This window comes from Canis lupus, chromosome 7 (assembly GCF_003254725.2).
Source record: "Canis lupus dingo isolate Sandy chromosome 7, ASM325472v2, whole genome shotgun sequence".
In the NCBI taxonomy this organism is placed as follows: Eukaryota; Metazoa; Chordata; class Mammalia; order Carnivora; family Canidae; genus Canis; species Canis lupus.
The window spans coordinates 624,286-648,016 of record NC_064249.1 but is presented as its reverse complement, the minus strand read 5'-3'; the positions used below and the strand labels follow the sequence as shown (position 1 = coordinate 648,016).

General features: G+C 40.1%; 1 protein-coding gene and 1 long non-coding RNA gene across 16 annotated transcripts in view; one reads left to right on the top strand and one right to left on the bottom strand.

Moving 5' to 3' along the window:
* The window catches only part of PPP1R12B (protein phosphatase 1 regulatory subunit 12B), a 204,676-nt gene that overhangs the window by 110,160 nt on the left and 70,785 nt on the right, over nt 1-23,731 (top strand). For 14 of the 15 annotated variants that reach the window (XM_049111988.1, XM_049111990.1, XM_049111987.1 and 11 more), the window contains 5 exons: nt 1,877-1,967; nt 7,930-8,133; nt 10,207-10,396; nt 10,487-10,599; nt 12,160-12,201. In XM_049111988.1, the coding sequence (XP_048967945.1) occupies nt 1,877-1,967; nt 7,930-8,133; nt 10,207-10,396; nt 10,487-10,599; nt 12,160-12,201 (640 nt within the window). Of the gene's footprint in view, nt 1-1,876; nt 1,968-7,929; nt 8,134-10,206; nt 10,397-10,486; nt 10,600-12,159; nt 12,202-20,091; nt 23,651-23,731 lie in introns of those variants that run through there. The other variant, XM_049111993.1, reaches the window with a different exon arrangement.
* On the bottom strand, nt 2,391-12,178 carry LOC112667054 (uncharacterized). Its single transcript, XR_003141030.3, has 3 exons — nt 12,097-12,178; nt 10,779-10,896; nt 2,391-2,636 (listed from the first exon to the last, which is right to left on the bottom strand). It is a non-coding gene; the product is annotated as an uncharacterized LOC112667054 (long non-coding RNA).

The window sequence follows — 23,731 nt, the reverse complement described above, 5'->3', positions numbered from 1 at the left end:
CCTAGGAATAAATCTAACCAAAGAGGTAAAGAATCTATACCCTAAAAACTACAGAACACTTATGAAAGAAATTGAGAAAGACACAAAGAGATGGAAAAATATTCCATGCTCATGGATTGGAAGGATTAATATGTATAATATATTAATAATATATTAATATTGTGAAAATGTCTGTGTTACCCAGGGCAATTTACACATTCAATGCAATCCCCATCAAAATACCCTGGAGTTAATCTTAAGATTTGTGTGGAATCAGAAAAGACCCCGAATAGCCAGGGGAATATTGAAAAAGAAAACCAGAGCCGGGGTCATCACAATGCCGGATTTCAGGTTGTACTACAAAGCTGTGATCATCAAGACAGAGTGGTACTGGGACAAAAACATAGATCAATGGAACAGAACAGAGAACCCAGAAATGGGCCCTCAACTCTATGGTCAACTAATATTCGACAAAGCAGGAAAGCCTATCCACTGGAAAAAGGACAGTCTCTTCAATAAATGGTGCTGGGAAAATTGGAGAGTCACATGCAGAAGAATGAAACTAGACCATTCTCTTACACCAGACACAAAGATAAACTCAAAATGGATGAAAGATCTAATGTGAGACAAGAATCCGTCAAAATCCTATAGGCCTGAATCAATTAAAGAAATTAACCCCTTATTTAAAACCCTCCTATAAAATCCAGATGGCTTCATTGGTGCACTTCACTGTTTAAGGAGGAAACAACCTTAATCTTACACAAATTCTTATAGAAAATAAACAAGGAGGGGCACCTGGGTGGCTCAGTTAAGCATTCGCCTTTAGCTTGGGTCCTGATCCCAGGGTTCTGAGATCAAGCCCTGCATTGGATTCCCTGCTTGATGGGGAGCCTGCTTCTCCCTCCCTCTGCCTGCCAGTCCCCCTGCCTCTCTCTCTCTGTCAAATAAACAAATAAAATCTTAAAGTAGACAAGGAGAAAACGCTTTCAACTTCTATAATCTTAATTCCCAGACCTGGTTAGGTTATTATAAGAAGGGAAATAATAGGCTAATTTCTCTAATAAATATGGATGCAGAAATCGTAAACTAAATAATACTGAATCTGTATAAAATAAATCTACATATAGAGGTGCTTGGCTGGCTCAGTCAGTAGAGCATGCAACTCTTGATCTCAGGGTTGTAAGTTCAAACCCCATGTTGAGTATACAGCTTACCTTTAAAAAATGAAATAAAATAAATATTTTTTTTAAAAAGATGATGATACAGTCATGGCCAAGTTGAGCTTATCCTAAGAATCCACTCTTACATTGTCATTCAAAAATTACTCGGTGTGATTCACCATATTAATAGAAAAAAGATGGAAAATGATAAAAATCTCAGTATATGGGGAAGAAAAGCATGTGATAAGTTTGACACACCCTAATGATTAAAAACCAGAACCACTAACAAAAAAACCTCTTAGCCTATTCCAATTGGAATGGAAAGGAATAGATTGAACTTGAGAAGCAGCGCAGTAGACATCACAGTGATAAATTGCTGAATGCTTTCTCTCTGAAGGCAAGAACAAAGCATGGAAACTTCCTGCTGTCACTCCTTTTCAACATGTCCTGGAGGTTCTAGCCAGAGCATTAAAGCAAGAAAAGAAAAATTGTAAGGATATGGAAAGAAGAAATGAAATTCTCATTTTACAAATGACATAATTCTGCATGAAGAGTAATACATGTATAAGTAATGTCTTGGATTATGCAGTTTTCACTGATAGCATTTCTATCATTTTGATTGTGTGCAAGTTCATTTTTAGATGTAGAAATCACTTCAGTATGTGGAAGTACCTTGTCATGCCTCAAGTACGTGCAGCAAGGGTCTTACTTGTGCTGTTACTTTTTTTTCTCTACAGGTCGTATCTGACTCCTGTACGGGATGAGGAAGCAGAGTCTTTACGGAAAGCACGCTCCAGACAAGCTCGGCAGACTCGAAGGTCTACTCAAGTGAGTGTGACCTTCTTTTTTATGTCATTTTGTCTACCTTTCTGTTGGAAGTACAATTAAAAAATCTTAAGATGAGCGCCTTATTCCAGCCGCTGTTGTAAAAGTTTTCACTTGTGTTAAGTCTTACACTACAGAGTATCAGATAAATTTATAGCTACATCTACCCACACTCACTTTTATGTCTCCAGGCTCAGAACAGGTTTATCTCCTTTCCTTTGCAAGATTACTCATTCCTTTTGTGTTTACAAAGCTACATTCTTGAGAATCCCTAAAGGAGAAGAGTTTGGCAGTTCCTTAAATTGTTGTATATATTACAGTTACCATGTGACCCATCAGTTCTCCTCTTAGGTATATAGTCGAGAGAAATGAAAATACATGTCCACACAAAAACTTGTACATAGATGTTTATAACAGCATTATTCACAATAGCCTAAATTCCAAATTCAGTGTTATCTTTGAACTCTGGCCAGAGTGGACTTGCTATGTAGACATCCACTACGCATGTGTGGAGTTTGCAAGCTTGCTGTAGGGTTGAATCCTGAGCTCTCAGCAGCAGCAAGGTTTAGCCTTGTGTGGCTAAGTGTGCCTCAGCTATTCTCAGCAGATGTAGCAGTGGTGGGCATAGGCTGAGCCGTCGAGCAGACCAAATAAATTAAGCAGTTAGCATAACTGGGGAAAAAAGAAAACAAATTTCCATTAACAAAGGAATGGATAAACAAAGTATCCATATAATAGAATTTTATTTGGTAATAAAAAGAAGTGCCCTGATACATGCTAATGCTGCAATGTGCATGAACCTTAGGAAAACATGTTAAGTGAAAGAAATCAGAGATGATTCCATTTATCTGAAAATATCCACAATAGGCAAAGCCAAAGAAATAGAAAATAGATTAGAGAGGTATCTGGGTAGTTCAGTCAGATAAGCGTCCAACTCTTGATTTCAGCGCAGGTAATGAGCTCAGGGTCATTCAGCAGGCTCTGTGCTAGACATGGAGCCTACCTAAGATTTTCTCTCTCCGTCTCCTTCTACCCCTCCCCCCCTCACTCTCACTCTCTCTAAAAAAAGAAAAAGAAAAGAAAATAGATTAGTGGCTGCAGGGGCGGGGAGAGGGAGGAATGGGAGTGACTGCTGATGGATGTGGAGTTTCTTTTTGAGGTGATGAAATATTCTGGAATGAGATGGTGATGATGGTTGCACAGCTCTGAATATGCTAAAACCACGGAACTATACAGGCATACCTCATTGCCCTTCACAGATACTGCTTTTTTTTTTTTTTTTTTTTTTTTTTTAACAAATTGAAAGTTCAGAGTTCAGTGGGGGATGTCACTGCAGTTGTGGTGGAAATAGCAGGGGGACTAGAATTAGCAGTGGAGCCTGAAGATGGGACTGAATGGCTACAGTGTCACGGTCAAACATAAACAGGTGAGAAGTTGCTTCTTACGGACAAGCAGAAAAAGTTGTTTCTTGAGATGGAACCTGCTCCTGGTGAAGATGCTGTGAAGATTGTTGAAATGATGACAAAGAATTTAGAATATTATGTAAACTTAGTTGATAAAGAAGTGGCAGGGTTTGAGAGGATTGACTCCAGTTTTGAAAGCAGTTCTGTGGGTGTAAAATGCTGTCAAACAGCATCGTATACGCTATCAAGAAATTGTTCATGAAAGCAAGAATCAAGCAATGTGGCACATTTTCTTCATTGTGGTTGCATTGTAAGAAATTGCCACAGCCACCCTTATCAGTCAGCAGCCATTAACATAAAGGCAGGATCCTCCACCAGCAAAAAAACAATGACTCCCTGAGATCTCAGATGATGGCTAGCATTTTTTAGCAGTAAAGTATTTTTTAATTAAAGTGTGTACATTGTTGTTTGGACATAATGCTATTGCACACGTAATAGACCACCGCATAGTGTAAGCATAACTTTTATGTGTACCAGGAAACCAAAAAACTTATATTTGCGATCACTATATTGTGATACGCACTTTATCATGGTGGTCTGGAACCAGACCCTCAGTATCTCTGAGTATGCCTATACTTTAGAAGGGTAGTTTTTATAATATGGGAGTTAGGTTTCAATAAAGTTATCTATTTTAAAGATTTATTTGTTTATTAGAGAGAGTGTGTGTACATGCACAGGGTGGAGGAAGGAGCAGAGGGAGAGGAAGAGAAAGAATGCTAAGCAGACTCCCTGCTGAGCCCAGAGCTTGATCTCAGGACCCTGAGGTCATGACCTGAGCCAAAAGCAAGAGTTGGACACTGAACCAGCTGAGCCACTCAGCTGCTCCTTCAATAAAGATTTTCTTTTTTTTTTTTAGAATTTGTTACCTTTACTTTTAATGTAATTTAATTATAAGTTTATAAAATTTATTTATTGTTTTATTGAAGTATAGTTGCCATATAATGTTATATTAGTTACAATCTCACCTCTGGTAACCACAAGTTTTTTGTTTGTTTGTTTTTTGTTTTTGTTTTTGTTTTTGTTTTTTTTTAACCACAAGTTTATTTTCTGTATTTATAGGTCTGTTTCTGCTTTGTTTTTTAATTTTTTATTATTTTTTATTTTTTTATAGATCTGCCTTATCCTTTTACTTTTTAAAATTTTATTTCAATTCAGGTTCAGGATCCCTGGGTAGCTCAGTGTCTGAGCATCTGCCTTCGGCCCAGGGCGTAACCCTGGGGTCCTGGGATCGAGTCCCACATCCGGCTCCCTGCATGGAGCTTGCTTCTCCCTCTGCCTGTGTCTCTGCCCCTTTCTCTGTGTCTCTCATGAATAAATGGATAAAATCTTTAAAATAAAAAAAAAATCCCTAAGGGAGCCATTGAAGTGCAGAAGAGTCTGATATAACCTGCGTTTATAAAAATATTTTTTATATAACACGTATTTTTTATATAACATTTATTATATGTTATATATACATATACACTCTCCATGCCCAGTGTGGAGCCCAGTATGGGACTTAAATTCATGACTTTGAGATCAAGACCTGAGCTGAGATCAAGAGTCGGAGGCTATGGGGCACCTGGATGGCTCAGTCACTCTCTCTCCCTCTAAAAAAAAAAATAATAATAAATAATAAATAAAAGTTGGACACTTAACAGATGCCCCGATCTGTGTTATATTTTGCAAAAATCACCATGCAGAGAATTGATGGGAGTGGTCGGCAAAAGTATGTTTGTCAAGGCAGGAAACAAGAAGACCTGTTAGGAGGCTGTCACAGTAGTCCAAGCTAGGAGGACAAGACCACGAACTCAGTCGGGATGCAATGGCAAGGAGACGGGAGAGAAAGCTGTGACTTGGCATTAAGGAGGTGGAGGATCGGGGATCCCTGGGTGGCTCAGCGGTTTAGCGCCTGCCTTCAGCCTGGGCCTGGTCCCCGAGTCCCGGGATCAAGTCCCACGTCGGGCTTCCTGCATGGAGCCTGCTTCTCCCTCAGCCTATCTCTGCCTCTCTCTCTCTCTGTGTCTCTCATGAATAAATAAAGAAAATATTTTTTTTTAATTTAAAAAAAATTTTTTAAATTTATTTATGATAGTCACAGAGAGAGAGAGAGAGGCAGAGACATAGGCAGAGGGAGAAGCAGGCTCCATGCACCGGGAGCCCGATGTGGGATTCGATCCCGGCACTCCAGGATCGCGCCCTGGGCCAAAGGCAGGAGCCAAACCGCTTCGCCACCCAGGGATCCCCAAGAAAATATTTAAAAAAAAATAAAGGCAGAGGATGATAAGCTGATGAAGCACAATTAAAAGGAGCAGCCAGAGAGATGAAAGGTAAACCAGGAAATAGCATAGGAGTACATGAAAAATCAGTTTCCAGGTAAAAGCTGAAGGTAACAGTTTTAAATGCTACAGAGGTTAAGCAGGAGAGCTGAGGACTGAAGAAAGGGACTTTATTATTTTTTTTAACTATGTATTTATTTGAGAGAGAGGGAGGGAGCACAAGCAGGGGGAGGGGCAGAGGGAGAGGGAGAGCAGAGTCCACTGAGCAGGGAGCCCGACGTGGGGCTCCATCCCAGGACCCTGGGATCATGACCTGAGCCAAGGGTAGACGCTTAACCACCTGAGCCACCCAGGTGCCCCAGAAAGGGACTTTATAAATAGCCACAAATGTACCCTTTTCTTCCCTTACTTTCCCAAAATAAGTTAAGTGCCCTTCTTTTGTGTTAACTATGATAGCTCTTACTTTGTTTTTACTTGATTATTTCTCTGTTTTCCCCTCTTAGAATGTGGGACCAGGATGGACTATAATTTTTTTAGTTTGGTTTGATTTATTGTGGTAAAATATACATAACATGCAGTTTGCCATTCTAACCATTTTTTAAGTGTACAGTTCAGTGACATTAAGTACATTCACATTATTTTGCAACTATTACCACCATCCATCTCCAGTACATTTTTGATCTTCCCAAAGTGAAACTCTACATATTCAGCAATAATTCCCCCTCCCCACAGCTTCTGGCAACCACCATTTTGCTTCTTATTTCTATGAATTTGACTAATCTAAGTACTTGACACAGGTGGAATCATACAGTGTTTGTCCTTTGGTGACTGGCTTATTTCACTTAACATAATGTCTTCAAGGTTTGTCCATGTGGCATGTGTCAGAATGTCATTCCTTTTAGGGCTGCGTAATATTCCCTTCTCCATGTATTCCATTGTATGGTTAGACCATAGTTTGCTGATTGATTCACCTGCTGATGGACACCTTTTGTCTATTGTGAATAATATTGCTGTGAGCATGGGTGTTCGAACGATCTCTTTGATTCTCTGCTTTTAGTTCTTTTGGGTAAATACTCAGAAGTGGAATTTGCTGGATCACGTTTCTGTCTTAATTACTTAACATTCCATTATACTCATCTGTTTTCTTATGTCTTTTCCATTAGGTTAAAAGGTTCTTGAGTGCAGCAATTATTTATTTGTCTTTGTAGTTCCAATGCTTAAAGACACTTAATAATTTATTAAGAGAATGAGTGAATAAATTTATGAATAGTTAAAACAAGTAATCTTATGTGCTTAACTACCTCCAGCTTCAGAACTTTCTTCTCCTGAGGGCTTGAGCACATAAATGCTCGAGTTAGAGTCCGCTCACTCCAGCCCTAACTCTTTCCCCTCTCTTCTGCAGACGGCTCCCACTTGCTTTTCTTCCATACTGCTGCTCCTAAGAGCCTGAGGGAAATATCAATTGTTGGAATGTCTCTGTGTGACTTTACTGGAGTTACTTAGGAAATCATCTTAGAGGGATGCCCGGGTGGCTCAGTGGTTGGGTGCCTGCCTCTGGCTCAGGTCGTGATCCTGGGATCCGGGATCGAGTCCCATGTCAGGCTCCCTGCATGGAGCCTGCTTCTCCCTCTGCCTGTGTCTCTACCTCTCTCTCTCTCTGTGTCTGTCATGAATAAATAAATAAAATCTTTAAAAAAAAAAAAAAAAGAAATCATCTTAGAGTAAAGCTAGTTTAGTGGTGTCATTCTTGTTGGTTGGTTGGTTGGTTGGTTGGTTGGTTTTTGTTGTTGCTGTTCTAGCCTGCCTCTGAATTTTCACCTTTTTGAGCCTGGTTTTTCTTTTTCTAAGTAAAATCAAGTTTTTCTTATTATCCACTATTCAGAGAATCTCTCTTGGTAACCATTTGCTCTTGGGGAGTATGGAGCTTTCATATAAAGGTACTGAGAACTAAGGGTATGAGAGAAATAAGTCTACAACAGGCAGTCATCAGGGATGCCCTATTTTCTGGAACTCAAATTGGAAAAGCTGAAGCATTACATTTGAAATGTACCTGGACTCAGGCTGGGACTCTGCACACTGAGGTGTTTATTTTAAGCATATCTTTCTTGAAATGGCCTCATACATTTTGGGAGCTTCATTTGGAATTTGATACTATTAGACGTTGAAGGCAGTCTCCCTGCCCATTTATCAAGGGTTATTCAACAGTTAGGGTGAAACTTCCTTGACCTTTTGTCATTTTCCCAGGGTGTGACGCTAACGGACCTTCAAGAAGCAGAAAGGACTTTCAGCCGGTCGAGAGCAGAACGGCAAGCTCAGGAGCAGCCTGGCCAGAAGCCCACAGGCACCGAAGGGCTTGAGGGCAGCTCGGAGAAGCATGAGCCCCCAGCAGTCCCAGCAAAGGAAGCTGGTGAAGGCCGTCAACCCTGGAGCGGGAGTCTGGACGAAGAGGTGAGTCACTTCTGCTGGCACATACTATGCTAAAAACAGGGTCGTGGCCGTGGGGAATGCCTCCTCATGGATAATTGAGGCACAGCACTACGTAGCAGTGGACAGCCAGCGCAGAGAGAGCTCTGTTAACCTCTGTCTGTAGTTGGCAAGCCTGTGTGACTGAAAGAACTCAGAGGATATCTGTCCTTCAGTCATTGTTTTGTGCTTGGAGTTATTTGATGCTTATGTCTTATCCCGTTGAGGTGTTGACATGTAACATGGAATTGACATCTAACTTTTATTAATTTTAGACTATGTACATGATGATTTGATGTATGTACATATTGTGAAATTTTAACCACAAGCTCCATTAACTAAATGTATTCTTTAACTAAAGATATCTTTCGGGATCCCTAGGTGGCGCAGCGGTTTAGCGCCTGCCTTTGGCCCAGGGCACGATCCTGGAGACCGGGATCGAATCCCACGTCGGGCTTCCGGTGCATGGAGCCTGCTTCTCCCTCTGCCTGTGTCTCTGCCTCTCCCTCTCTCTCTGTGTGACTATCATAAATAAATAAATAAAAAAAATTAAAAAAAAATTTAAAGATATCTTTCCATTTTAAAGAGAGAGGTTATAGTATAATAAAAACACAAATAGAAATGTGAGGATTTATTGAGTGTCTATTTTATACCAGGCCTTATTTCAACTATTTCATATGCATTAATCCATTTAATCCTCAAAACTCCCCTCTGGGGTCAGTATTATTATTCATATTGTAAATGTGAAGAAATCAGGTCACAGAGAGGTTAAGTAACTTGCCCGGCATTTCACACAGATGACAAGTGGTTAAGCAGGAACTTGCACATAGGCAGTCGGGCTCCCAGAGCACTCTCTCCACCATGATTATATTGTTCTCTAAATCCCTACAAACCTAAGAGTTTACAAAGCAGCACCCCTTAATCCTCTGCCACAAGATGTCACTATTTTTAACCTCCGTTCCCATAAGTGGAGTTGGTAGTTAAAGGTATACGGTAATATTTAGGGTAAACGTAACTCCTAGTTTACCTAAGATGGTTCAAATTACACCTGTTATCTTAGTGTAATTATTGGTAACCATTCATCTTCGCTCTCAGAAGTGTGTCAACTGGGATGATAAATTTTCCCATCACCATAGTCAGAGGTGAAAGGAATCTCCTTGCTCCAGTTCTGAATGGCTAGGCTACATAAACTGAGGTTCCTTTGTTTATTTGTTCTGTCAGCTACTGTTTATTGATTACTTATTACTCGCTACTGTCCTAAGCACCTGATGTACATTATCTTGTATAATCCTCAAAAACCTCTCTGAGGAAGATATTACCCCTATTTTACATAAGAGAAAGCTGAGGCTCAGAGAAGTTAAGTAACTTATTCAAGGCCACACAGCTAGTAAATGCTGAAGCTAGAATTGGAACCAAGTTCTTTATGATTCTAGAGTTTACTATATTTTATTGCTTGTCTTTATAAACAAAAAGTATACAATCTCTACATGTAGTAAGAATTTCTCTATCTGCATCTTCAATAAACCAAGTTAAGGCTTATTGTCATACTCTTTCTCCTTGGGGAGAAAATTCAAGGTGGAAAATGGCAATGTTTTTAAAGTTTCAGTAAGCCTGGTTATGGCAGGTTGGTAGAGTTTTCAGAAATTGGTAGAATGTTCATATTTGGTCTCTGTTTTCAGATAATTCTGTATTATTTCTTCATATTCCCAGGCTTTTTATTTTTCTATATAAACCTTCCCTTTCATTGTTACCTCTTAAAAAGGCCATCATCCTTCTTATTTTCATTCCAGAATCAAAGGGATTTTTATTAACAAGGTTTGTGTTTCCTGGGCTACTACTATCAGCGTGATGGTGTTATCAGAATAGGAATCCAGAAGTTATTTCCTTTCTGGCTAATTAACTAACTTTAGTTCACCTCAGTAGCTATCTATTGTGCATCTACTATTAAGAAGCCTCTTGGTATATTAAAAAAAATAAAGCCCATATTTAATAAGCCTGCTATCCTTATCCGTTGGTTGGACTTGACCTCTACCATCTTATTCTGTGGATTATTTCCAGCCTGTCTATCGTCGCCTGAGGTATACAGCTCAGCCAGACAAATCCACAACACCGGTGTCTCCTTCTGCCTCAAGACCCTCTCTCTACACCAGTTCCCATCTGCTACGGACAAGCAGATCTTCAGTCCCTGACTCTGAGAGCACAGAGACCACCCCAAACACTGCAGTTGCAAAGGAAATGGACAAAAATGGTGTGTAGAGCTTCAGAATATACGGCCTCCCCCCTTAGTGGACATGCCCCCCCAGTCCCTGAGATCACACTTTGTTTTATCTCTGACCAGAGAGTGAAGAAGCAGATGTGGATGATCAGTCCTCTAATAGACTGTCCATCCGTGAGAGGAGGCGGCCCAAGGAGCGACGACGAGGCACAGGCATCAATTTCTGGACAAAAGATGTAAGTGAATTGGTCTGTGCTAGTACATGTCACATTACTCATTAATGCCATCCTTTTTGTTCCTGTGGATGCTGTCCTTTTTGTTGAGTTCAAAAAAAGAGAAAGGGCTCCATGTGGTCCCATGAATCTTGCAGATTATCAAGAACTACTACCAAGGAAAGAAAAGAAGAAGGACTCACCTAGGGTGGGGCTCCTTTGGTATATTCTTGGCTGGATGCCTCATGCCTAGAACAGTGCCAGGCATGTAGTAGGCACTCAGGAGATAAGTGGTGAAGAATGAATGAAAAGGCCAGAAATCTACAACAACCATATAAACAAATACAACAAGTGAATAAGCTTGTCAAATATCAGCAATTCTCCCTAATATTCTCAGAAAGTCATGCGGTTGGTTAGTCAACAGTATTATCACATGTAATCAAAAATTCTAACAAAATATTTTAGGAGCATTACAAGAATTTCAGGGAATGTAAAATCTGTTAGTAACACAAGTTCATCTGACTCAGTTTTACTCTTTTGAAGGAAAAAATATATATATAGAACAGATAAACTATGACTTTAAAATAAAGACAGCTATACCAGTGCTTACTAACTGCAAGCACACATTCAGTACTTTAAATCACCCTCTTCTTCTTTACCTATCTCCCTCAACTTTGTTATTGGCATTTTTTTTTTAATTTTTAAAAAGATTTTATTTATTTATTTATTTATTTATTTATTTGCGAGAGAGAGGAGAGAGAGAGAGTATACAAGCAGGGGGTTAGGGCAGAGGGAGAAGCAGACTCTCCATTGAGCAGAGAGCCTGAAGCAGGACTCAATCCCAGGACCCTGGGATCATGACCTGAGCTAAAGGCAGATGCTTAACTGACTGAGCCACCAAGGTGCCCTCATTGCCCTCAATGCCCTCAATTTTGGCATTTTAAAAGTCAAGTGACCAAGAATCAGGAGGTCCTTGGCTACCAGTGACTTTATTTGAAAATTAGATGAACCTTTCAGTGAGACAGAAATGAAACAGTAATAGTCATCTATTAGAAACTATTTTTAAGGGGATCCCTGGGTGGCTCAGCGGTTTAGCGCCTGCCTTTGGCCCAGGACGTGATCCTGGAGTCCCAGGATCGAGTCCCGCATCGGGCTCCCGGCATGGAGCCTGCTTCTCCCTCTGCCTGTGTCTCTGCCTCTCTCTCTCTCTCTCTCTATGTCTATCATAAAATAAATAAATCTTTAAAAAATAAATTAAAAAAACTATTTTTAAGATAAAAGTATCTCATTTTTATAGGACCAAATAGACTGATAACTATTGATAGAGTTGAAATAAAGCCTGTCCTTTCTAAAGATACTCCTTTCCTGCCATGTTTATTTGACATTTTTGATGACAGGCGATGTTCCAGAGCTGTCTGCTTATGGTGGCTGTTAAAAGCATCAGTAACAGAGCATCACTTGGCAGTCAGTTCTCACTGCCCACGTTTGAAATGCCAGGATGCATAATTGATGGGAGCTGACCTTGTTGCTTTCAAGGACGGCTGTGACCATGGTCCTCTTGTTTTTCTCCCTCCTTCCTTTCAGGAAGATGAAACTGATGTCTCTGAAGAAGTAAAAGAAGCACTGGTAAGTGGCAAGCCAGTGAGGCATGTCCCTTTTGCTTCAACCTCTCTCATGTGCATACAATTTTAATAGAAAAGAGCAGGTCCTATGCAGATTTGCAAAGAGGAAGGGTTTGAAGATAGACGTTGCTTCAAGAAATGTGGCAGGTGTTAGTTGATGGTACATTGTCTCAGATGCCATAACAATACCCATGATCTTAAGCAAGTGTCCTGCACTTCTCTATGCCTTCTGCTGATCCCTGACACAGTTCTAGCATCTGCCTGTCTGCTTTTCTCTCTTGTGAATATGTCATTCAATTGTACAAAGTACTTTGAAATTTTTGGAAGAAAAGTGAAGAATGAAACTATTGTTTTTATGATCTGTACTTATATACAGAAAGGGACATAAATGTGAAGCATGTAAACATCACATAATCCATAAGTCACTTATATTTGACTTTGAAATAAGGTTAAACTCTTGACTCTTCTACATCTCAGGCCTGGCATCCAACTTTTTCTCTGTAGCAGATAACCTGGGCCCAGCTTTCCTGATATTCCCGGTTCCTGAAAGCCCCTCAAACATGACAGAAACTTGGTGATTTCCTTATCAGTACTATTTTTTCAGGAAGGCAGGAAGGAATTTCGTTTTGACTAAATGAATTGAAACTACATATGCATTTCTATCGGAGATTATGTAACATGATGCCCTTTTTATATCCTGTAGTTAGTTGAAAGTATGTTCTCGGAATATATTTGAGGGGCTTCTGGGTGGCTCAGTTGGTTAATAGTCCAACTCTTTTTTTTTTTTTTTTTTTTTTCAAGAGGTTGGGGAGAAGTGGAAGGGAAGGGAGAGAGAATCTTAAGTGGGCTTCATACCCAGTGTGGTCTACTTAAAAAAAAAAAAAAAGTATATTTGATACACCATACTGAAAATCAACAACTCATTCTTAGCAGAGGAAATAGAAATAATACTATATTATGTCATTGACCTGCCTATATTTTAATCAAAATCCAAAGCGATCATAGCAGCCCCGCGGAAGGCAATACCCTGATGATTAGTGCTGACATAGGTGTGAAGTCCCCACCCTTAGTTGAAACTAGGCCACTCACAAAGATGAGCCATGTCAGGTGGAAGTACCACAAAGAGGTTCATGCACATGCAGAAATAACAGCAACTCTTCAGTTCTTCCACTGAAAGGCCGGGAAAGCCTTTTGGAGATGTAAAGAGTGGATGTAGGAAAGTTGCTTTGGGGAATGATGAAATACCTAAAGAGAGAATCTGAATAATAGATTACAGAGAACTGAAATGGACTCTAATCCTTAGAGGTTATAGGAGCCATTGAAATCCATAAAGAGAATGACAACAAGGATGGTGTGGTTGTGACAAAATGTCTTTTGTCAGTGAACATTTGTGTCTCTACCTTTCCAAACCCCTTGGCATGGGAAAATCCTAACATACGGCACCAGGGAAGGAAAGCCAAGGTGTTCCTGAATCAGTCCTTCCAAGAGTATTTCATCTTAGGACCACTGAATTAAAATTATAGAAAAGACTTTTTGTTTGGTGAGGAGGAGCAGAAACTGTTGAGGTTTGATGAGAAAGTGCTTTGTCAAACTGAAAAACACTTCGCTCACCCAGTTCCTTGAGGCATCTGTTAGTGTCTGCCGTGTGTCAAGCAGACTCCAGTGTGAATCTTGAGAAGAATGCACAGTCTGTTATCTCTTGAAGGTAATTTTGAATGTATGCAGGCAAACCAGAATTGGTACAAGGATATCCCAGGTGCCATTCTCCAGCCCTACCACCACGTAGAAGGAAAGACTGGTGACAAGTCAGTACAGGGCGAAGAATCCTTTAAAAGCCTTGTGTTTGCTTGATTCATCACCCCAGTGTATTGCAGTGAGCCACTTATCTGGCCTTCACCATCTCCTCCACTGCAGACTACGTGAGAGGAGCTAGGCCAGCCCAGGTGAGCAACCAGCCCAGCCACGGCCTTGGCCTCGTATGGCTTTTGTTAGATAGGATTACAGCCTTAGCATTACTTAACTGAAGAGGGAAAAAAAACAACAACACTTACCTGTTTTTCTCCCAAGTACCCTCTTCTAACACCAGCAGGCATGATGCCATGATCATCATAGGACCCGCAGAGCAACATGCTGGGCCATGCATAGCCCAGTGTAAGCTGCAGTTCTACTTGAAGACAGTCAGACGTCTCTTAGAACCTGGCTTTCTCCCCACCCCACCCCCAAATGGCCTTCCATCAGGCACAGAATTGCACCAGCCAAGGGAGGGGCGCTCTGTTGAATTAGCACTGCTAGCTAATCAGCGTGGATACTGGTGAGAAGCCAGGACAATTCACTTTCCTTGGTTTTTGATTTAGTAAGACTATATATGCTGTTGACGTCCTGACAGCTCCCTTCTCTTTCTTAGCCAGTTCCTAAAGAATGGTGGTGACATTTTTAAAGTTAACTCTTCCCAAGACTCTGGCATATTTTGTATTTATATATATAAAATATATATATATGACTTACAATCAAACTTCACAGATCTTAAGTGTACTATTTGGTGAGTTTTGACAATTGTATACACCAGTGAAAACAATACTCACATCAAGATATAGAACTTCTCCATCACCTAGAAAAGTTCCCTCATGCCCCCGGCCCTGTCCCAAGAGGCAACCATTGTTCTGATTTCTGTCACCATGCGATTAATATTGCCACTTCTTGAACTTCATATATATGAATCATACAATAATATTTCATTTTAAGAATAGAAAGGAAATTTCAGGGCTGCCCAGGTGGCTCAGCGGTTTAGCGCTGCCTGCAGCCCAGGGCGTGATCCTGGAGCCTCGGGATTGAGTCCCACATCAGGCTCCCTGCATAGAGCCTGCTTCTCCCTCTGCCTGTGTCTCTGCCTCTCTCTCTCTCCCTCTCTCCCTTCATCTCTCTCTCTCTCTCAGTCTCTCATGAATAAATAAATAAATAAAATCTTTTAAAAAATACTTTTTAAAAAAAGGAAACTTCAGTGGTTTTTATCTGTATCTTGTGTTTCATTTACGGTTAGCATTAAAATGACTCCAAATAAGTAAAGATTTTGTTTCCTCCTCTTAAAGATTTCAAAAGAAGATTCTTTAACCTCTCACCCATGTATCAATAACAACAGCATGGTTAAGAAGACCTCTTTCTTGTTCAACCTAAATGTCTATTGGTATCCTTGAAATGCAGTTCTCCTTTCTGTACCTGTGCTTGAAGAATGTCACCAGCATTTGTAGAAAGATAAAATTTATTGCCAGGAAGGGCCCATGATGTTTGTTAACAATTATTTGATAGGAGAAAGACCAGTTGTACGTTTCTTTGTCCATGACACCAAGGAATGTTACTTAGAAGCCTGGGGACTTTGCTTAAGCCAAACATACTACATGATTTCAGTCAGAACCCATCCCCATTGGTAAATCCATGAACAGGTGAGACTGGCAATGCATAATTTGATGTCTTAGCACCTCCTTGACAAATGCATTCAAAGCATATGTTAATTATCCACATTAGGTATGTAATAGATACTTTCCAGAAGTCTTAATATATCATTTGTCTTGCTAAGTGAAAAAGAAACTGTATCTAGATCTTAACGTGAGGAAGAAGGGTATTCCAATCATACCTGAAAAACCTTTATATTCAGGAGCGTGTTTGTTTTCTTCACTAGAGGTAATTGTAGAGGTAACTTCTTTACAGTGTTCTGAAGGCACAGTCATAGGTACACTGCGGAAAGTGATGGAAATTTGGCTTCTTTCCATCTCTTTTTCCCTACATCTTTGGCCTCCCTTTCTTTTGCTTAACATTGATTTTTATGTATTGCATCGTTGCTGCTTTCCCCCATTTACTCCTCTGGAGCAGATTGTTTCCTTCGCCAATTCTGTTGTAAAATTAAGTTCATCACTAGAGGGCACAGGCGGTCAATAGAAAAGATGCTGGTGAACAAGAATGATGCCCTAAAGAAGTTGAACAGAAGACAGATTCTTTTGTTTTAAAGGAATTTTTAAAAAGATTTTATTTATTTATTCATGAGAGACACAGAGAGAGGCAGAGACACAGGCAGAGGGAGAAGCAGGCTCCATTCAGGGAGCCCGGTGCAGGATTTGATCCCAGGTCATGACCTGAGCCAAAGGCAGACGCTCAACCACTGAGCTGCCCAGGCACCCTGTTTTAAAGGAATTGTTAAAGAACCCAGTTTAGTGTAGCAAAGTTACTTGCTTCCCAACTTTTGAGAATTTAGAGATAACTTGGGTTAGGGACCTCAATTGACAGTTAAGAAAATTGAGGCCCAAAGAAGTTAAGAAGTATTCAGGGACATGAGAGCTCTGCTAGTTGAATACCCATCCTGTACCCTGCATCAGGCACCTTTTTATTTGATTTTAGTGAAACAGATCTGAAATCAGGGCTTATATCCAGCAGTATTCCCTGTTTATCCATTTGGTTTTTACTTAACAGATTAAATGTTCAAATTGGCTTGCCAGGAGCATCTCACTTCCTTAGTGAAGTAATGTCTTCTTGATTTTATTTTTTTTTATTCATGAGACAGAGAGAGAGACAGGCAGAGGGAGAAGCAGGCTCCATGCAGGGAGCCCGATATGGGACTCGATCCCAGGACCCCGGGATCACACCCTGAGCTGAAGGCAGACACTCAACCACTGAACCACCCAGATGCCCCAGGAATGTCTTCTTGAAAGACAACTAAAAAGCCTACTCTGAGTGTTCAGTTTCACACAGTGGGTAGAATGTCAGCATTCTTTGGTCTTTGATGTAGGTAGGCACTTACATATTACAGGAAGTAAGAATTTCCATACAAAATACTTCCCTTCAGGTAGCACTCATTCTGAACAAAATCACTGAAACCTCACCCTCAATATTAGCAATGTAGTTTTCCCAGTCCAGAATGGAACCAGTAGATCTGGATTGGTAATGACCCATCAAAATGCATTGGTACAGGAGATACTGTTCAGGAATTACTAATTCATGGACATTAAGGTATCTGTCTTAGATAAATGGTGGCATGCTACCGCAGAGATATGTTGGTAAAGTGTTCCAAAAGAAGTAAGCCATTAAATGTAAGATTTTCAAATTAGATAAAAGAGAGAACCATTCAGAAACTTGCTGGCAAAACTTAGTTTTGAACTAAGCTTTAATAGAAAATAAAACTTGGGGGCACCTGGATGGCTCAGTGGTTTAATGCCTGCCTTTGGCCCAGGGCCTGATCCTGGAGACCCAGGATAGAGTCCCACTTCGGGCTCCCCGCCGGGCACCTGCTTCTCCCTCTGCCTGTGTCTCTGCCTCTTTCTCTCTGTGTCTCTCATGAATAAATAAATAAAATCTTAAAAAAAAAAAAAGGCTCTGCTCTTATGGAATTTACATTCTAGTGGAAGATATAGACAAGAAATAAATGTATGAAGTAAATAGTATGTGAAAAGGTGGTAAGTGTTTTTGGAAAGCCCATAAATAGTAGGATAGGAAAGAATCAGAAATGCTTGAGTGGGATAAGAAGTTGACATAGTCAGGATAGACCTTGCTGAAAACACATCATTTGAGCCTAGACTTAAAGGAAGTAAGATGGGGGGCTATGTGGACATATGGGAATAGAGAGTTTAGGCAGTGGGAACAGCGCTTGCAGAGATTTGAGGTGGAAGTGTGCCTGATGTACTTGAGGACCGGTGAAAAGACCAACGTGGTAGAGCAGAATGAGCAGAAGAGCCCAATGGCATAGACTGGTAAGTCCTCTTAGGGGCTGTAGCTTTTGATCTGAATAGCCATTGTAGAGTTTGGAGCAGAAGAGTGAGGTGATTATACTTCTATTTTAAGAAATTACTCTGCCTACTATTTTGAGAATGTGTTCCCGTGGGGTTTGGGTGGAAGTAGGGACATCAGTTAGGAGGCAATTATAATTATCCAGGGAATAACTGATGGTGGTTTGGACCAAAGTGATAGTGGGTAGTAAAGATACTGAGAAGTTTTCAGATTCAGATTCTGATTCTGATTCTGTAGTTTGAAATTGGAACAAGTAAAATTTGCTGCTGGATTGGATATAGGGTGAAAAAGTTAAGGGGCATGGGGAAGTATAGTGATCAAGGTTGACACTGAAGTTTTTTTAGCTAAGGCAACTGAAAATACAGAGTTTTTGTTAACTAAGACAGAGAAGACTGTGGAAGGAATGGATTTACAGAAGGGAAGAGCAGGCATGTAGTTTTGATTTTAGGACTGTTAAATTTAATATGTCTGATTGGCATCCATGTGGGAATGTTAAGAGAAGACTTAGCAGTAGGAGCCTGAAGTTCAGGTGACAGGTCCAGACTGGACATACGAACTTGAATGTCAGCAAATGTACAGATTGTGTTTAGAACCATGAGATAGAATGGGATCACCAAGAGGATGAAAGTAGACAGAGAAGAAATCCAAAGACAGAGCCCTGGGGTTCTCTAAAATTCAAAATGAGAAGGGGAAGTGGGGAAGAACCACAAAGGAAACTGATGAATCCCAGCACTTAGCTCTGAGAATGTGAATATGACTGTTTTTGGCTAAATCAGAAGAATTCTATTGATTAACCATATTTGCAGGTGTATCTTTTACGTTGACTCCGCTTTTGGTCCCCTTTGCTTTGCCTAATCTCCTTCAGCTTTATTACATCTTTGAATAAGTAGCGCTTCCATTCCACTTGAGAATAAGAGGCTTTCTTTGGAAAACTTATTTGAGTGCTATCGTATACTAAACTCTGAGTTAGCTCTGTGATGGCCAGAATAGCTATTATAGACTGAATCTTGGAACTTCTTATTTTAAAGATAACAACTAAGCCCAGAGATAGTAAGTAACTTGCCAGGACCACATAGCTGGGTTCCTCGTCCATGGCTATTGTACTACCTTCAGGTGAATCTTTGTGTCTGTTATCTGTCTTGTGTGGTGTACTGTGGTGACAGGCAGTATCGCATAGTACTTAAGAGTGCAGCCCAGGAGCTAGATGGACTCCCTGGGCCACTTAACTACTTTGGGTAAATTGAAACTGAGGAAACTTCAGTTTCCTTATCTATAGAGTAGGGATAATCATGGTAGCTACCTCTTAAAGTCATAAAGTGAAAATAAATACATTTAAATAGTTAGAGATGATTGAGATTCATTCATGCTGTCTTCCAAATCTATAGGTTCCTTTCTTTTTTTTTTTTTTAAGATTTTATCTATTTATTCATGAGGGACACAGAGAGAGAGGCAGAGACCCAGGCAGAGGGAGAAGCAGGCTCCATGCAGGGAGCCCGACACGGGACTCGATCCCAGGACCCCGGGGTCACATCTGGAGCTGAAAGCAGACATTCAACCACTGAGCCACCTAGGCGTCCCAATCTGTAGATTCCTAAATCTGTATGAGTGTAAGGCTTTTAGAATACATTCCTTGACCTTAGAATCATGTGATCTTTTTTCCTTTTTTTTTTTTTAACTTAAATTCAATTTGCCAATATACAGTGTAACACCCAGTGAGAATCATGTGATCTTGAAGTTATTTATTAATTTATCCATAAATAATGGATTCTTTGGAGAGTCAGAGAAGTAGTCCAGGCTCCTCTGTAATTCCAGTATAATGTCTATGTTCTGAAAATGTGCCTGATGAATTTTGAGATATTTTATATATTTTTTAAATATTTTATTTATTTAAAAAAAAAAGATTGTATTTATTTATTCATGAGAGACACAGAGAGAGGCAGAGACATGACACGGGCAGAGGGAGAAGCAGGCTCCCTGCGGGGAACCTGATGTGGGACCAGATCCCAGGACCCCAGGGTCATGCCCTGAGCTGAGGGCAGGCGCTCAACCGTGGAGCCACCCAGGTGACCGAGAAGTAAGTTTTATTTATTTATTTATTTATTAAATTTTTATTTATTTATGATAGTCACAGAGAGAGAGAAAGAGAGACAGAGACATAGGGAGAAGGAGAAGCAGGCTCCATGCACCGGGAGCCCGACGTGGGATTCGATCCCGGGTCTCCAGGCTTGCGCCCTGGGCCAAAGGCAGGCGCCAAACCGCTGCGCCACCCAGGGATCCCGAGAAGTAAGTTTTAAAAGGGGTTGCAGAAGTAGGAGAACTGAGTAATGAATAGAAAGGGAAGAAACGAGAACTAAACATTTTCAGTTTTGCTGGGAACTCTGAGCACCTGATCAAATCAAGCCCCTGCAAATTTCTCTGTCAATCAAGCAGACTTTCATTTCTCTGCCTTAGTTACCCCTCCCGTTTATCTTTCTCTGCCAGCAGTTCTAGTTTTGTAGATCTTTACTCCCCGCCCCTCCCCCACACACGTACATGCTATCTGTCTTTGAATAAAATAGCCGCTTTGCTATTGCTCTATCTTTTTCACAGCTTTGCTTCTGGCTATTTGCTGGATCTTGTCCCCTCTCTCAGGCCATATTTTTTTCATCTTGTTACTTAATCTTGTGAAGCCCCTTAATCTGCTGGAAACATCCAGTGAATTTCTGTCCACTCTCCACCACTGGGCAATATTTTGCCATTCTCCTTTTAGGTAAAAAACTAGGACTGTTTTTGCTTTCCCCTCTCTGGGGCTTGATTACCTAATATGGTAAGGTATGTCCCAGGCAAGACTTCACTGTTGAGATAGAACAGTTCGACTAAGTTTAAAGACACCGTAGGTGAGCTAACAGAGCTATCAGGGTTAGTTACTTATGTAGTAAAGTAATATTTTTCACAGTATACCGTATAACAACCACAACCTTGTGGGTTTTTTTTTTTTAAGCAAGCCTCTCTTCCTTTTTTAATCAAGTGAAAGGATAAGAAAATAAAGGTTTTCCTCCCTCAGCCTCTTTATCTTTAGCCAGATCAAAAAAAAAAAAAAAAAATGAAGAGAACAGGATAGTTTGTCCTCAAATTGAGAGTTTTGAGGCGTCTGAGAAATTTGGTTATATAAAAATGCTTATAAGGGTATTAAAAATAGGATAGATTTAATAAGTGATGGCTGTTATAAACAGTCCTCTCGTAGCCAGCCTGTGGGAGTTGGCAGGCATTCACATGAAGAAATGCAGGCTGTCCCGGATTTGTACAATTGATGACAATGGGCAGCCCCAAGGAAGGAGATGGAGACTGAGAGATGGCAACCAACCAACTCTGTGTGTGGGAAGCTGCCTTCTATCCAGTGTGCACTAAAGAATCTTCTCGAGTGGTTCACTCCCCGTTAGCCTGAAAGGATCTTTCCCTTCACTGTACATTTGCTCTTGCTTTGCGACTGTAGTTTCTTAAAATACTGCAGATGCTGTGATTTTCTATATATGGGTCATACAGTGCCTTGCTCTAGCCCAAGCTGTATAAACCAACAGTTTCTTTTGGCATCTTCCTTTTAAGGACTCTATTAATTTTAGGTCGTGCTGTTGCCAAGGAAATCTCAGTAATCAAAGCTCACATGTATTCCTTTGAGACCCTGTAATTTTTGGACCCACTGTCCCATTACATCAGTAAATTCTGCTCTAGTCAGAAATCTTTTCTTAAGATAGAATAAACTGACCTTCAAGGTATCTGTTTGGGCTTTTCTCAAACTTCTTATCCAAAGATGTGGAAGGTTTATTAACTAGTGAGTGTAGTACAGTTAACCCCTTGACCTTTTACTTTTCTTCCGATTTCTTTCTTCTGCTTCAGTTTGCCTTCAAGGTATTAGTTTGTGTTAGTGACCTGTGACCTCCTCTCTCTGCATTGGAGGGACACTGATGAGCTTGAAACTCTCCTGGAACTTTTTTTATGATTGTAAAGGTAATATATTTCATTATAGAAAATAGATGAAGTATAGAAAAGTATAAAGCAGTGGTTCTCAAGAGCAGCAGGAACATTTCTAGAGGTTCTAAACAGTCATGGGGGGACTTTGAAGGGTCACAGTGATGGGGGATGTTCTACATGCATTTAATGGACAGGGGCTAGAGATGCTAGATGTCCTAGTGTGTCCCATATAGCAGTTGTCCCTGCAGCTTGCCTGACTTTTAACTATCTTCCTGGACAGTCATAGATGACAACATCTGTTGTCTGAGTCCAAAACCAAACTTGATTTCATGTATAAACTCACATTTTATGGCAGAATTCAACTGCCGTGTAAACTGAGGAAAAACTGTAGTTTTAGTTTTACTCATTCCGGACAGCACTGACACTTGTATTGTATAACTGCATTGTTATAAAACACGTTCTGCAGATCTGCATCTGACTTCTGTTTTCATGGCGATCTGTGATGAGCCCAAGCCTCTGACTAGTTCATTATACTATCTAGTAGTATTGGCCCAAGACTTTATACATTGAAATACATAATTCATTATAAACTTCTTTTGTTTTCTTCATGATTTATTGTTGTTTTTTTAAATGATTTTAGCTGGGACGCCTGGTTGCCTCAGTCGGCTCAGTGTGATCCGAGGGTCCTGGGATCCAGTCCCACATCGGGTTCCCCGCAGGGAGCCTGCTTCTCCCTCTGCCTGTGTCTCTTATGAATAAATAAATAAAATCTTTAAAAAATAATAGAATAAAATGATTTAAGCTAAGTTTTATATCTATGAGTTTTATTTCAGGATAGAAATGATTGGGGGGGCAGCTTTTAGAAAATATTTGTTATAAAGGGATTCTGTGTGTTTATAAAGAACAAGAAAATATTGCCCAAAGTTATACGACTCAGAGGAAATGATTGTTTAATATTCTGGTGAATTTTCTGCTGGTATTTTCCCTAAGTTTTTTTTTTTTTTTTAACATATTCAAGACCAACTAATGACATTTTTAAGAAAAGGATAATTTCCAACCTAAGCATTCCTGGGACCCCTTCATTACCATGATGACAATCTCATAACATTGTCTTCAAAGCACTTGGGTTCAACTCTTTTATCAAAGTAGTCAGGCCTGTGATGGCTTTGATTACAGAGAGCCTCCAGGAATAATTGTTCCTCTTTCAGTTGAAATCTAAGGGTTACCTTAGTTCTGAAAGTATTCATTTCTTCTGTTGATAGCATGGCTAGAGAGCTTTAACCATGGTTTAGGCTTAGCTAATGTCGGAGTTCTAGCCCCATGATTGAGGTAAAAAGCTTAGTGTGGGATTTGCAGCTCTTTTTCAGCAAATGGAGTGTTTATAGATTTGCCCCAGCAGGAATGTTGCCCTCAAGGCATTAACAGATGTTACCTTTAAAGGTCTTACTCTGGTAGGACCTAAAAGGTAGGATAGTTGGAGAGAAAATGTAAAGATAAATGGTTACAATCTACCAGTCTTAATTTTCTGTATACCATCTCAGTTTTCGATGAAACAAGCTCAAAAATCTGCGGCCATTTAGTAACATGCATTTCTTTCATAGAAAACCCATAGTTTTATATACAGATATGATTTTTCAAGATATTTATTTATTTACTTTAAAGATTTTTATTTATTTATTCATGAGAAAGAGAGAGGCAGAGACACAAGCAGAGGGAGAAGCAGGCTCAGGGAGCCTATGTGTCCCGATTTTTCAAGATATTTAAATGATATTACAAGTGTGACTTAATAGTATGTGCTTTTAAGAATACTTGGCTTT